At 46.0% G+C, this 15,034-nt stretch overlaps 2 protein-coding genes across 6 annotated transcripts in view; one reads left to right on the top strand and one right to left on the bottom strand.

Moving 5' to 3' along the window:
* The window catches only part of LOC126913888 (zinc finger protein 768-like), a 28,826-nt gene extending 13,922 nt beyond the window's left edge, over positions 1 to 14,904 (top strand). For 3 of the 4 annotated variants that reach the window (XM_050717152.1, XM_050717154.1, XM_050717153.1), the window contains 2 exons: positions 9,811 to 10,926; positions 12,133 to 14,904. In XM_050717152.1, coding sequence (XP_050573109.1) covers positions 9,811 to 10,926; positions 12,133 to 13,136 — 2,120 coding nt within the window. In that variant the 3' untranslated portion in view covers positions 13,137 to 14,904. The remainder of the gene's footprint in view (positions 1 to 9,810; positions 10,927 to 12,132) is intronic. The other variant, XM_050717155.1, reaches the window with a different exon arrangement.
* The window catches only part of LOC126913873 (uncharacterized), a 127,589-nt gene that overhangs the window by 88,767 nt on the left and 23,788 nt on the right, over positions 1 to 15,034 (bottom strand). The window lies entirely within an intron of this gene.

Genomic DNA, 15,034 nt, shown 5'->3' with positions numbered 1-15,034 from the left:
TGGCTAACTGCGGCACGACCTTTGCGTTGCCGCGAAAAATACCGTCGACCTCTAAATCGACTATTCTCGGGGCCGTTGTTTTATATTTTTTTTTCCCACTGCTGATTTTATTTGTCGCTGTTGCCCCTATTTCGGTGTCGCTTCATTAGCGGTGATTTCGAATTTATAAGGCGGGAATCGGAACGAATCGTCGCTCGATAATTCAATGATCGTTAACAGACTGGAAAAACTGTGCCGAATTTGTGTCGAATCGTTGGTACAGCGTATTGACACGGGGATTCGATTAAAAGGCTGATTAAAACAAAAAGAGAAGGGAAAAAAGGGGGGTGAAAAAGGGAGGGACAAGGAAGGGAACGGTCGGGAAAAAGGACAGATTCCCTGACTCTCCTGTCTGTTCGGTCTGGATGCGGGCGCAATTTGCAAAATCAATGAAACGCGGCGAAATATTAATGCGCCTCGAATGCTGCTGCGTTCCCGATCGAAATCTCGTTAAAGAATCATCCGGTTTACGTTGGCCGTTCGCATAGAAGAATCGGTTAATACCGCCGATTTCCCCCCGTAAAAACTGAACGAAATAATGGCGCGACGTAGACAAATAATCGCTTTATTTCGTTGTCATCGTGGCTGGCTGCGCGCGTTCAGACCCTTCTTTTCTCACTGTAGACAAGCTATTGACTCCCGATGCGCAAACAGGCCGCGATCAACACCATCTGAAAATTTAATTGAACGAGAAAGAACCGTCCCACGGGACGTTTTAAGTTAACCCTGTCTCGCGCGATTCGATGCCGCCGGGGTTGACTTATTTCGAGAGATGCTTCAAGGAAATGGAGAGAAGAGAGAAGTCCGTATCGAGCGATCGATCTTCGATGGTTTTTCCAAAAATATTATTTCACATCTCGCTGCAGTCTTCAGGAATATGTTATACGCGTTTTAACGTTATATATAGAAGGTAACGTGAATCGGTCGTAACGATACTTAACATCGATAAAATTTTCGTTCCAAGTATCCTTTTGTTAAACTAGCAGCTTAAAATATGTCGTACCGCGTATAATTCTAGTTTTCGTAGAACTAGCTATGACTAACAAGGAGATGGCAAGAACTGCGAAATCTCGAATGGTACGAGCGTACATTCGATGCTGTAGGTTGACGGTGAAACAGTCCCGAATGGGTCAGAGTACATGGCTCTTTGTTTTCAAAAAAATTGATAAGCTTTCTTCATGTCTTTATAAATTCTCGTAACATCGGTATTATGTTTTTCTTGATAATAAATCCTCGCAATTTATTTTGATGAATTTTAAATTACATTTCTCCATATTTTTACACTTTTGCGGTTGAAAATTGTAACAAAAACACTTGAAACATAAAAAACTGCTCCACCACGAGCACAATTTCTCGATTAATTTTTCGAAAACAAAGAGCCACGCACTGAAATTTTTTCGAGATTGCTCTACCATCGATCTGAACCATCAAATTCATATTACAGCCAAATGATTCAAGATTTCGCAGTTCTTGTCGTCTCCTTTATGAAGTTCGATCGAAACGAACGAACATATCGAGAGAAAGATAAGATAATAAATAACGATAGGAATTCTTATGAAAAATAACGAACTGGCCTGTTTTACTCCAATAGTCCGACTATTAATAACGTACAAAAATTTAATAACCTACATTCGCTCGAATCGACTCGGCTGAAACGCGAATAGCGAAGCTCAACGAGAAAGCGGGAATTAACTAAACAGAGCAATCGTCGCGATTTATTTACATGCGTAAACGTCGATCGGGAAGCACGGAGGAAACAGTGAGTTCTTTACGATGGAACCGTCAACGGAATCCTCCAATAACGCGACGTAATGGCGTGTTACCGGGCTTTCCTCGACAATAAAGTCGCGGAGCCGCCTCGTGTTTTGTCTACGCCTCGTACGCAGCGAACAGACGAGAGCTTTTTCTCCAGAGCTCCGGCTAACTCTAACGACCGATTCAATCGCTTTACGTTCCTCGTTCCAGGAACGAGCGCGCGCGCGCGCGTTCCCTTCGCGCGAGCCACACCGAAAAAAAGAAGTGGAACGCATTTCGCCATGAATAACGACGTAGCGGAACTTTCACTCGCCGTGATAATGCCTGGCTTGGTTGCCTTCGTGGATCAACCATCGATACATCTCGTGATCCGCCTTGTCGACGATCATTAGCATACGCGAGCCTTGCCACGCCGTTTGTACCGTATTGTAAAACTCAATCGTAAACGTGTTCCTCGAGACGTGTCCCTTGTTCTTTTCGATGGCTCACCCGTCATCGTTTAACATGTGTATTAACCTTGGAACATCTTGTAGGAAGGGGAGAGACCCGTTTGAATCTATTAGTTCGAAACGATTCCTTTTTATCCGGAAAATCTTCAACTCTTTAAAAGGAACTCTGGTATCGATATTAGAGGCAAATAGTTGCGTACGTATATCAGTTAAACTGCCAGAGGTTTTAATACACTCTCGTTGCGTGTGTATCTCGTTGCGAAGACGACAATAGCGAAACGACAGACTGAGATAAGCTGTAGGATCAGTCAATCGAAAGAATGCTGAAAGATAGGCGTACGAATGCTATGGAACACGCTTCCTTTCAAGATTTGTAAGAAATATTTGAACGTTTCTATCCTTTTCCCAAAATGTACTATTCAAATTCTACTAAATTAGTACATACGAATTTATTACAATTTGCGAAATATTTGTTGAAAGTACGATGCGACGAACCGATGTAGCTTGCAGAGCCGGCACTCGTTCTGATCTTCCGTATGTGATTCTATTATTCTGAAGAATTCACACACACGGGCCGCGGTTTCGAAGAAAAGATTTATAATGATCGTTGCACAACTATGAAAGTTTCTTTTCCACGATTTTCACGGAACTTACGACACCAGTGACATTCCCCATCGCGACTCGATATTTACGAGGATCGATGCCAGCATGGCAGTCCGGTTTGATATTTATTTATACGAGGATCTAGAGCGGGGGTCTTCTAATTTATCGGCGAAACAGCCGAAGCCAGGCCATATTTTTATCGCGGACGTTTAATTTCGTAGAAATTCCTTCGCCGGCAAACCGGTTGCACGCCAAAACGTCATTCAGAGACCGCGAGACCGGTCCTAGGGCGTGGGGGATTCCCCAACGTGGACGTGCGCGTTTCTTTTTGATTGTCCCTTGCAAAAAACCTCGCGATTCCGTACAACAGGTACTGTTCCTGTTTCCTGAACGTGGAACGGGAGTCGAGCGGATCAAGCAGATTCGGACCGTACCGGGTCAGACGCGTGAAGTGCGTCGCAATCCAGTGACAGTCGTTTACAAGCGGAAAATATTAAAGGAAACTTAGATTCGAGTTATGAGAATCCTGTTTCTCCGGATGTTAACTAAAACGAAAACGACGTCGTTCGTGTATCTAGGTATGTGAACGAGAAACGTCGTATCCTGTCGTTTGGTAATACAATTTAAGAGCTACTTATTTTTATCGCAGAACGTACTTTTACTATGCCGTGAGTTTCTCGATGAATATTTTTTATCGAATGTTCAGGGGAATGGCGTGTTTTTTTTTTTTTTTTTTAATAATCTCCGTTGATGTCCATTTCGCAGATTTAAGTTGTCAAAGCGTACGATTATAATCAATGGACGAAGATATATAGAATGCGTATGATACGGAAGAATGTAGAAAATATTTAAAAAGTATTTTTACTGGTATTTAACGGATGAAACAAATTGTGTGTTAAATAAAAATTTGAATCTCCATAAACATGCACAATCGAGAGCGAGATTTTTGAAGCATCGCAAATATTAGCAGACTGTTTGAGTGGCCTGGATATAACGTTATCCAGAGATAATCTAACGATATAACGCGAATCTTTCGACTAGAGAGTCGATAAAGGATTTTTTGCCCGTCGAAAAATAGCAACGTTAGCTAATAGGAAAGAGGAAAACGTATCCTGGCGCGCAGTTAAATATTTACACGCGATTCAAAATCTAACTGCGCACCAGGATACCCGAGCGATTAAAACAGCCTATAACAAGACGAAAGCCCAGTTAAATTATTCCCTGACGTGACGTCAAAGCATACCTCATATAGCAACAGGATGAAAGAATGTTATCCTTGCCGTGAAAGCAAAGGGTTGCTGAAGCACGACAATTGATTACCCTCAGACCGTGAAGTGGCTTCGAAATACCATCACCTGCTCGAACAATCGTTGTCTCATAATCTGTACCTTTCTTTTACATCAGCCGTCTTTCACCTCGTATATCATTCTTCGTACACGCGGCCCTCTAATCTCCAGTAATCATCGAATCTTCGTGGCAGACCGTATCCTTCGGCGTTAACGTTAATTAGTTGAAAACGTTCGGTATCAGATGGAGAGTACGACGAAGCCACGGAACACGGTTGGCCTGTCGTTTTCGTCTCGCCATTCGACGACCAGAAAAAACCGGATGAATTCGTACTTTCCGTGGTGGTCGGGGCAATTATTTTTGCGCAGTCTGATGTATCGCGTAGAAGGCGTGCTCGCGGAGAGAAAGCACGATAGATATAACCGCGAAATACCGAGAGCCTCGGATACCGGATATTGTAAACCGACCTTCACCGCGAAATCTGTATATCAACCTTCGGCAAGGCGACCGCGGCAACTGCGTGGCGGAAGGCGCCTCGTTTAAAATTGTACGGCCCCGTTCGCCGCCAATGTCGTCGTGCTCCAACTCACCGCCACTATCTTGCTTACGGCTTATCTGAAAATTCGGGAAAAATGCCGAGCAACCTGTTTCCCGTTAGACGAGAGACCGTTCCGCTCAATGAAGTATCGCTCGAATGGATGTTGCTAATGAGAACTGGCTGCAGATCGAGAAACGCCTCTTGCGAAACATCCGATGCCGAGGAAATATAATATAAAATCCGGCTACTGTACAAATACTGTATCGTTAATTTTCTACCGATATATTATCCTCTTTTGATTTTCATAATATATGCAAATGCGGTATATAGGATTCTTTAAAATAATTATCCTATGTTAGAGAATTTCTTTGGAAATGTTTGATAGTTTATGAAACGACGTGGAAGAAGTTTAGTATAAAGCCATTTGGAATTTTCTAATAATATTTCTATTATGGCACACGCGAGAGCATATAAGATTTTTCAACGCGATTATCCACTCTTACGAGTCTCTCGTAGTTTCCTGGAATCGCATGAGATATCACGACGTATGAAATGAATTATGCAAACGTGGATTCAGATAAAGAATTCAAAGTCATGGTTATCGAAGACGAATATTCTGATAAATCCACGTATATACCGTTTACCTTAAAAGACGAGCATTAAGATCGGATTAACGCTAGTAGAGATATTCGATTCGAACAGAAAATCAGCGGATTTATCGGCGTTGTCAGTTTATTGTTTCGATAGACATTTTCACCGGATAGTTTCCTTCTTCTTCTTCGTCGACTTTGTTGTCCGTTATCTGAGAGTTTTATCGCGTCTAAAAACACGCGCGGTACGTCATTTCTCGATAGCCAAAAGTGTCGACGCGTTGTCGATATATTATGCATGTAAACAATTTCTTCGAAACATTAATATGTATATCTAATTGATATAATTTCCATACCATTCTGCACATTTTCCCAACGATCAATCAACTCGATCGTTCCTGAGTCATACAAATTAATTCACGAAATTATTTATTAGTTCTTGGAGTCGTTACATTTTCCTTGTTCTGTAATATATTTTACAGTCGTTTATGAAATAAAAAATTATCTGGCTGAAATAGAAAATTCGTTTAATCATCAGGAGGTATTAAATTTACATTGGCAGCAAAATCTCTTATAGATTGTAAGCCTGAAACTCTATAAAAGTATCATAAATACAAAGAATATTCTCATGACGAATTATTCATGACGAAGCAAGAAGAAGGTTCTGATATTTTTACTAGGCACATTCTTGACATTGAACGTAGGTAATTTATGTCAAATTTGTTCTTCTTTAACAGGATTGTTCGCCTGCCAAATTCAAACTTTAAAAAAACGGAATTCCACACGTGTATAGTAATCGGAGGAGTCGTTTCGAAAGTCGCACCCGAAGAAAGAATGAAAAAGGAGGGAGAAGAGTCACAAATCTTTCGTTTTGCGTCCTCGCGATTCCTATTTCCGACTCGCGTCTCCTCAATGCAAATCGCGCGACTTGTTTATTGATTACAAGACACCGGTGTAAATACATAGGTATATTTATATATATGCATGCACACACGTGTATCTACTCGTGTGTATATTCGTGCAAACTCATTAACGTAATTAATGATACGGGAGACCGTTTCAGTAACAGCCGGCGGAATAAATAAGCGATAATGTTATGTAGATGCAGGCGATCAATCCTGACGTCGCGCGATAAGGAAGCGAAAAAAAGATGGAAAAGGGGTGGAAGGGAAAAAAATGAATCGTTGCTGTGCATCGTTTCTTGCCTCGCCAATCTTTCAAGTCGTCCCATTGCAGCTCCAACTTCATCGGTACGAATCAATGATCGCGTTTACGACAATTGTTCTTTTTCTTTTCGTCTTTTCTCTCTTTTCGCTGCTTTTCTTTTCTTTCGTTTCTCGTTCGTGAAAGAAACTCGAGCGAGACTAAATGGAGACTACGTAACAGAGCGGAGGACTTTGTATACATATGTTTACGAGGTAAATCCGTGCGAAAATGGCGCACCGTTTGAGGTGAATATTTGATAGGATAGAGGGGATGGATTAAATCGCCGTTGCGTTTTACGGGATCGAAAACATGATTAAAAAGGTGCGAGGTATGGAAAACCAGGCTCGTTCGTTTATATATATAATGTTACTTGACGAATGATCCATTAAATCTAAAAGCCTGATCGAATTTAACGAACGTTTCGTAACGCTTCATTTTTCTATGCCGAATTAAAACGATTCTTCGCATTGACATGACTGAGAGAATGCATCGAAATTAAAATTTCCTTGCCAAAAAATCGTTCGAACGTGGCAACGTTTTCCAGCTTTCGAGGCATTCCTCGGCGTTCAAACATAAATCAGATCGATCCTCGAGCAGCAGATTCCGTGATCGCGAGCGTACATCAGCTGCCAAGCAGCCGTATCAGAAGACATATATAACAATCGAGCGTGATGAACAGCGGCAAACTCGTTCCTTTCATTTGCGCCCAGGGAAAAAGGCATCGTTTCCAGATAGAGACGGAAAGACAGAGAGAGGATGGTTGCACGTACAATTTGGATTAATCGCTGGATCCGTGGAATCGGCCGCGATTCCACGTTAATGGCCAAGTCGTCATGGATCGACGATGATACCCTTTAACGTTCGTAAAATATAATTCTCGTTACCTTTAGATACGTACGTGTCCCGTGTAAAATATTTTCATTCGATAATTCTTCAATAACCGATACTTCCACGATTTCGAAATTGAATATCGAATAAAGCTTGCAGAGTGTAGAAGAGTGTAGAGTGGCCTGTCGATAAGAATCTTTCCAACGTCTTTACATATCAAATTCTATCGGGTTCCATTTCAAACGGCTCACCCAAGTTTCACGTTCGAATTCATCTTTCCTAAAATCTCAGACATTCGCAGTGAGGCTCGTTGAAAATTCTTGTAATACGCCGGCAGTTCGTTTCCCGCGACGTTATTGCAACAATTAGCGCTCGCGGTCTGGCTGTCCGCGCGACGTCGTATCTTTTTCCGCTGGGAAGTTCAATAACACTTGTCACCGCCGCTGAAACGTATCGTCCGGGAACGAGCAACAAAAGCCACTGGTGCTACGGCGATACGTGTGTCTTTCCTTTTGATCGCGTGGGACCAGGGGCGGACAGGGGAACGACGAAAAAAAGCGACGAAGAAAAAAAAAGTGAAGGAAAAGAAAAGACACGAATAAACGTGAGTGGAGAAAGGGAGAGGGAGAAAGAGGAGAGAGGCCGTGTACGCAAGAAAGCGTGGCTCGATATTAATAAACGGACCCGAGCAGCGAAGATAATCCGTCGATGCGTCATCCCCGACGCAAAAACAAAAGACGGGCTGAAAGAGGCGCGCGAGTAGCATCCGCGTATGGTAGAAGCGGGCGGCGTTAGCACGGCCGCGCGGATAAACGAAAGAATGGAATAAAGAGCGAGGTAATTAATCCGATAAAACGGACACACACTTTGTGTAACGTTGCATAATGCGAATTCCATAATCGCGAGATGTGCCGCGGAACCGTTGTTTTCCTCCTCGTAATGCGACTGTACGTGATAGCCGCGATTGCAGCGGACGCGTGTCGCCCGCCGCGATGCCATTTACGGGGCCACGATTATAACCTCTGCCTCGCTCTTCCTTCCACGGACGGAGCCCTTACCCCTCTTGTCCCCTCAACGATCGCTACTTTATTTTTTCCCTGCCGAGAAGGGATAGAAACTTAGTTTTGATCGAGAGATGATTGGACTTGAATTCGAAATTACTTTGGTAGTTCATGTACTTTGAAATTTCTTAAGAAAGATAGTAGAACGGCATGTATAGGTTGATCGAGTAGAAGTAAAGTTGGTAGAATTAGAGAGAATAAGTAGACAGAGCAGGCAAATTCTAAGCTAACCTTAGATTAACTCTATCTAAGTTAATCGTTTGCTATAGCGTGTATCTCTGGGAATCGTAGTCAATCACACGTATGTGACGCTATAGAATGGTAAGAGCTGATCTACTAGTTTTCTTTCGTTTATCTACTTTTCACTAAACAGCTTCGTTCGTTCGAACGATAAATCCAGATCTTTTCTATTTCCATACAGTTCGTTTGTCATTTCTCGTGTTCCGCGTAAACCATCGATACACTCGCTCTTTTTCCGGTGTATTCGAAAACTAGCGACGCCCACGAGGCGAGAAGGATGGAATACTGTCGTTGGCGCGAAGAAACGACGGAGAGAGATACGTACAGCGGAGACGGCAGAGTTTTTTGCGCGCACAGAAGGGTAGGGAGATTCGACATCGCAGATACAGTGGAACACTTCATAAATCATTCGCGCGGACGTGTATCCCCGCGTGCATCCGACCTGCATAACAGCCGTTGAACTTGCGAAGCTCGAACCGGACGTATCTGACCATGCGTGACCAGGAACGTGGTCGATTCGACGTGCTAGAAAGTGTGCACACACCGTCGATCTCTGATACAATGTTTCGCTTTGCTCTCTCTAAAAGTTGTTTGCCGAACACGCGGCGAAGAAACGCGAGTTTAACTGCGTACAGATCGTGGACTGATTAAATGCGACGCGATAAAGTAGGGTTGCTCGTGAACCAGGCAGTTTCTTCGCGGACAAATCGACCTGGCCGCGCGCGAAACGTCCGAACGATTCTTAATTAGAGGCAGAGGGAGGGTGTTTCCACTTTGCCGCGTACTACATATAAAGCGATCGTCTCGGGTTGAAATTTTACGAGCGTGACGAATCGAATACCACACATTCGTTGCTAGTAACCAGCCATGGCGCGTGTTAAGAATATGGCCACGCTTCCGTTACTGATCTAATATACCGGGTCGTTAACGTTGAGAAATTAATAGGATTACGCGTACACCTTTTACGTACGTCGAGCGTCTCTCCCTTTACTGCTTGGTAATTAAACGAAAGAATCTTGCTAATCTCTTTGTTCTAATAATATTAGAGGTATTTTACGATCAACTGTTACAATCAAGGAACCAAAAAACGTTTAATTAACAATCCCCTCGGAACGAACTCCCGTTAGAGAGCACAACGACAAAAGTAAAACGGACGCTTGTTACTTTTCACGAGCACGCATCGATAAAGGTTCGTTCGACTTGTCTGATTCCAGATACTGGCGCGCCCTACGTATTATACAAGGACAACATGGAGAGACCCCAGGGGCAATGGGGCCCCGGGCCGGGATCTCTCCAGGACGGGGGACTGTACCCGCAGCAACAGCAACAACAGCAACAGCAGGGCTCCTCCTCGTCCGGCAGTCCACAGCAGGCCTGTGGTCCTCCTGTCGAGGGAGAAAGCGGTCCCCCGCCTTCGTTGGCCTCTCCCGTGCCCTCACCGTATCCCTCGGCACCGCCTGAGCCTCAAGCCTTAACCCCACCTGACGACGATATACAATCGAATCAAGCCACCTCTCAGCAGCAACAACAACAGCAGCAGCAGCAGCAACAACAACAACAACAGACGCAACAGCAAGTTCAGCAGCAGCAGCAACAACAACAGCAGCAAGTTCAGCAGCAACAGCAGCAACAACAACAACAGCAGACGCAACAGCAGGATCACTCGCCTCAACAGCAACTAACGCCTCACGAGGTGGATCGCAGCGATTGCTTCCCCGGCGCTGGAGAGTTGCAGCAATATCCACAGCATTATTTCAAAGATGCCAGGCCGCATCCCTCGCCGTCGGTACCCCCGCACATGCTGACCCCCGGTGGCTTCTCCGCGTTACACTATCTCAAGCAACCAGGCGTCATGCTGACGTCCCTCGGCCAAGGTGACGGCGGACCCAGTTTGGATGCTCACCAATACGCAAGTCCCGGGGCGCCGAACATGGCGACTGGGTTGCCGGATATCGTGCAACAGAGCGGCAAGTCCGGGAAAGGGGCGAACAGCGATCTACGTTTGTTCAAGTGTCTGACGTGCGGGAAAGATTTTAAGCAGAAGTCGACGCTGCTTCAACACGAGCGGATCCATACGGACAGTCGGCCATACGGGTGTCCAGAATGCGGGAAGCGGTTCAGGCAACAATCGCATCTAACGCAGCACCTGCGCATACACGCGAACGAGAAGCCGTATGCTTGCGTGTACTGCGAGCGTACGTTCCGGCAGCGTGCGATCCTCAACCAGCATCTGCGCATCCACTCGGGTGAGAAGCCATACCAATGTCCGGAGTGCGGAAAACACTTCCGTCAGAAGGCGATCCTGAATCAGCACGTCCGCACACACCAAGGCGAGCATTTCTCTCTGCCTCCCAGACTCCCAGAGGGCGTCCACCACACTGACCCATTCACCGGTTCTTACTGTTGCTATCACCACCGCCACCGCCGCTACCATCGTCTCATCTCTTCATCGTTCATCACCATTTATATTAATACTTATATATGCATATATATATATGCGTATACATGAATATGTATATATATATATATATACATATATATACATACATATATATATATATATGTAACGTTACGATACTATCGGAATCATAATGTCGTCATCACCTTTATTCATTCGCCGTCATCCGTTTTTTCCATTTACCATTTTTCTTTTCTTTTCTTTTCCATTCGTTCGATCACGATTTCTCTCTTCACTAACCCGATATTATCACCTTCGTATGATTTTCTTCGTTCTTTTGGCGTTTTCTTTAATCCATCTGGTTTCTCCGCTTAACCCTTTCTTTTTGTCTCCTTGTCTTCCCGTGTCTCGGTTCCTAGCGGACAGACGCGATCGCGTACGTTTGCTCGTTTCGCAGTTTTCCTCGTGAATTCGTCGAGTAAAATCGATCGAAACATCGGCCTCGTTGCCGCCAAAGGCCAACCGAAGAATGAGAACGGTTGAGCTGGACGCGAGAGTGCTGGTGAGCTGTGAGATAGAGGAGCCTCTTTCCCCTAACAGTCCAATGTATCCTCGCCTAATCTACTTTCATATATACCCTTTCTGCCCTCTGCAAGTCTCTCTCTTCATCGATTCGAATTGGCCATGGTTTAACAAAATACGGATGAAATCTGTCTAATGCCGCATCTACGTTTACGATAACGCCATCTAACCATCCCTTTGGCTAGAGCCTCCCTGCTGTTGAAACGCGTCTTCTCGCGATGGTGAAGGAGGTGGACCTAGGACTTGGTGTCCATCTTTGATCGGTCAAACGAAGCACGTGGGTCTCGCGCTGCTTTATTAACATTAACAACTCGATTAGAAATCGAACAAAGGACGTTGTAGCTTGCGTGGGTTGCGATGGTGTATTCGCCGTGGCATTTCGATTACAGCGTAACGTGTTCTTTCCACTTGGCGGGCACTCGTAGTTAGTCTGTCTGTTTCTTCAGTGGTCGCGTGGTACCGTAGTCCGGGCTTCTAACAAAAAGTAGAATTCCTCCGCACAGTCCGATCGTCTGGAGAACGCGGAGCATAAACTTGGTTCTCGTGTCTGTTACAGACGTGAGTCCGCATCTGATCTTCAAGAATGGAATGACGCCAACACTCTGGCCGCAGGATGTTCCATTTCCACCGGAGGAGGGCAAGGAGGAGGTGGCATCGACGTTCGGCGACACGGACACACAGTCGGGCGCGTTCAGTCCGGCGCCGGACGCGAATTCCATCCAGTATCCCGCTTACTTCAAGGACCCGAAGGGCGGGAATCACGCGGTTTTCGGTGCCGGCGGCGCAGGTAGCTTCGGTGCTCTGCAGTATATCAAGCAACAGGGCGGTAGTAAGAGCTGTTTACCGGACGTGATACAGCACGGTCGCTCCGCGGGGATGCCGTTGTACGTGCGATGTCCGATCTGTCAGAAGGAATTCAAGCAAAAATCGACGCTGCTGCAGCACGGCTGCATACACATCGAATCGCGACCGTATCCTTGCCCGGAGTGCGGCAAAAGGTTCAGGCAACAATCGCACTTGACCCAACACCTTCGCATTCACACGAACGAAAAGCCGTACGGCTGCGTTTATTGCGGCCGCAACTTCCGTCAACGTACCATCTTGAATCAACATTTGCGCATTCATACCGGCGAGAAGCCGTACAAGTGTCAACAGTGCGGCAAAGATTTCCGTCAGAAGGCGATACTGGATCAGCACACGCGCACCCATCAGGGTGACCGGCCGTTTTGCTGTCCGATGCCAAACTGCAGGCGGCGTTTCGCCACCGAGCCAGAGGTGAAGAAGCACATAGACAACCATATGAATCCGCACGCGGCCAAGGTGCGTAGGAACTCGAGCAGCGACTCGAAACCACCTGGTACACCGGCTGGTTTAGGCCCTGTCCCTGTACCTAGAGGTCTTACGCCGACGGTGGTGAAGCCGGAGCTCTATTTCCCGCAATGTTACGCGCCCGCGTTCAATCATCAACCGCCAGTGTCGACGGCACAGTTCCCGGCCCAGGCGAACGGGGTATCCGTTGCCGGCGAATTCAAACCACCGACCGGTCTGCCGCCGCAGTGACTAACCGTCCATCCTGCCGCCTACTAGCAAGCAGGAATACCGCTGAGATTTCAGCGATGCTTCGGTCACGCGTTACAAACCGACGCCGTCGCCGCCGCCGCCGCCGCTTCAACGACGTCGAGTGCCGCGTCGCACCGATGCAGCCAGCCGATCCAGCAACACTACCCGTGACATTTATCGTGCATTTACTAGGCTCTTTCTTTTCGTTTCGCAGTTCGCTTACTTTCCTCGTTCCATTGCTTCGCACAGCCTCGGAACGCGTCGCCAGCTAGTCCTCAGCTCGACGGTGATCGACACCGCGACTCGTTCTTAGCTCTTCGATCTATCGTCTCTCTTCGTTTCTGTAGTTCGATTTCGAGTCGAGAAACGGACTGCCCGCGTGTGTGTATACGTGTGCGCGTACGTTTCGGTACAACACGTTCGCGTACGTCGATCGTTGAACGCGTTTACTCTTATTACCAATAGACTGTACCCTCGTCCGACTAGTGTGGTCCGTTTCTACTTGTGCGGTCCCAACCTGCTATCCTTCGTTACGCGAACCAATCGTAAGTAATCGCGAAGCTCGCCAGCAACCACAACCTCACAATGGCAACTTGTTCTTCTTTTCGATCACTGATCATCGTTACCTGACGAATATACCGCGATTCACCGGAAGCAACCGACCGAGACCGTGCATCTATCGCTGATGTTCTACGCGATTGCGTTCTAAACGCAAGATGGAAATAAGAGTAAGGGACTGTGTTAACTGACACGAACCGAGTCACGAACAAACGAGCTACGCGATTATAGAAAGGGGTTCGCGGAGATACGGAGGTTTGGATCGTGCAGGAAGGCAAGAGTCGCTGTGTCGTTCATCGTCGAGCTGATCACTGGCGCCAGAAAAATGGTGACTCAACCAACGAAGAATCTCGTCTATTCCCCCCCCCCCATACGTATTTTTTATATATTAATGAATTAACGACGTACCTTCTCGCGTTTTTTTCGTCGATAAGCGAATAGCTCGAGAGAGTTCGGTGGTTCCGCGCGCAGGCAGGCAGGCCGTCCGAGGTGTTGTTCGTCACACCGCTCACACACACACACACAAACACACGCATACACAGACACAGAGACAGACAGACACACAAGCAACAAGTATACGTAAAGCGAAACTCGTAATCGAGACGTGTTTCGGCTAACACACACGGGTTTGAGGATGTTCGATTCGACGACCAGATTAGAAGCAAACAAAACAAAAAAAATTGATAACGATTGTGATACGATATCTAACTTGCCTATGTTTAAATGAAACAAAAAGAACAAAAAGAAAGAGAAAAGGGAAAGGGAGAAGAAGGAAAAGAAAGAAATATAGGTGATGGGAGGAAGATACGTTGCCTCGAGAGGGAGGTTAATACACGACCACGAGAAGAATGCCTGTAAATATGTAAAGCCGTTCACTCCGACGAACAAACAAAACCGAGTGGAGGAAGAGCAAAAAAAAAAAAATGTTGAAATGGCGTGAAAAAGAGCGAGCAAGAGAGTGCATGCTTGGCTGCGCGGACGCTGCGTGGATCCGTGTGTGAATGAGAAGAAAGGAGAGAGAAAGTGTTGCGAATGCGTGAGCAAAATCGAGGGTAGAACGAAGAGAGACGGAAAGTGTACGTGTGGGTAGAATCGCTAAAGGATGAGAGAAATAGGAGAGAGAGAAAAAAGGCGAAACGAAGGAGGAAGGAGAAGATGTGGAGAAAGGGAAAGAGCAGGAAGGTGAGAGGGCCAAAAAAGAAAAGAAGGGGATAGACGTATGGATGAAAGAGAAGGGTGAGTGAAAATGTGAAATGGGAAGAAGAGAGATTAGGTAGGATTTACGAGGACGGCGTATCCCCCCAGAGTGCTGAGCCATAGCTTTTCGGGGTACGACAAGT

The sequence above is a fragment of the Bombus affinis genome, chromosome 2 (assembly GCF_024516045.1).
Source record: "Bombus affinis isolate iyBomAffi1 chromosome 2, iyBomAffi1.2, whole genome shotgun sequence".
NCBI lineage: Eukaryota > Metazoa > Arthropoda > Insecta > Hymenoptera > Apidae > Bombus > Bombus affinis.
This window is presented reverse-complemented; position numbering and strand designations above follow the sequence as displayed.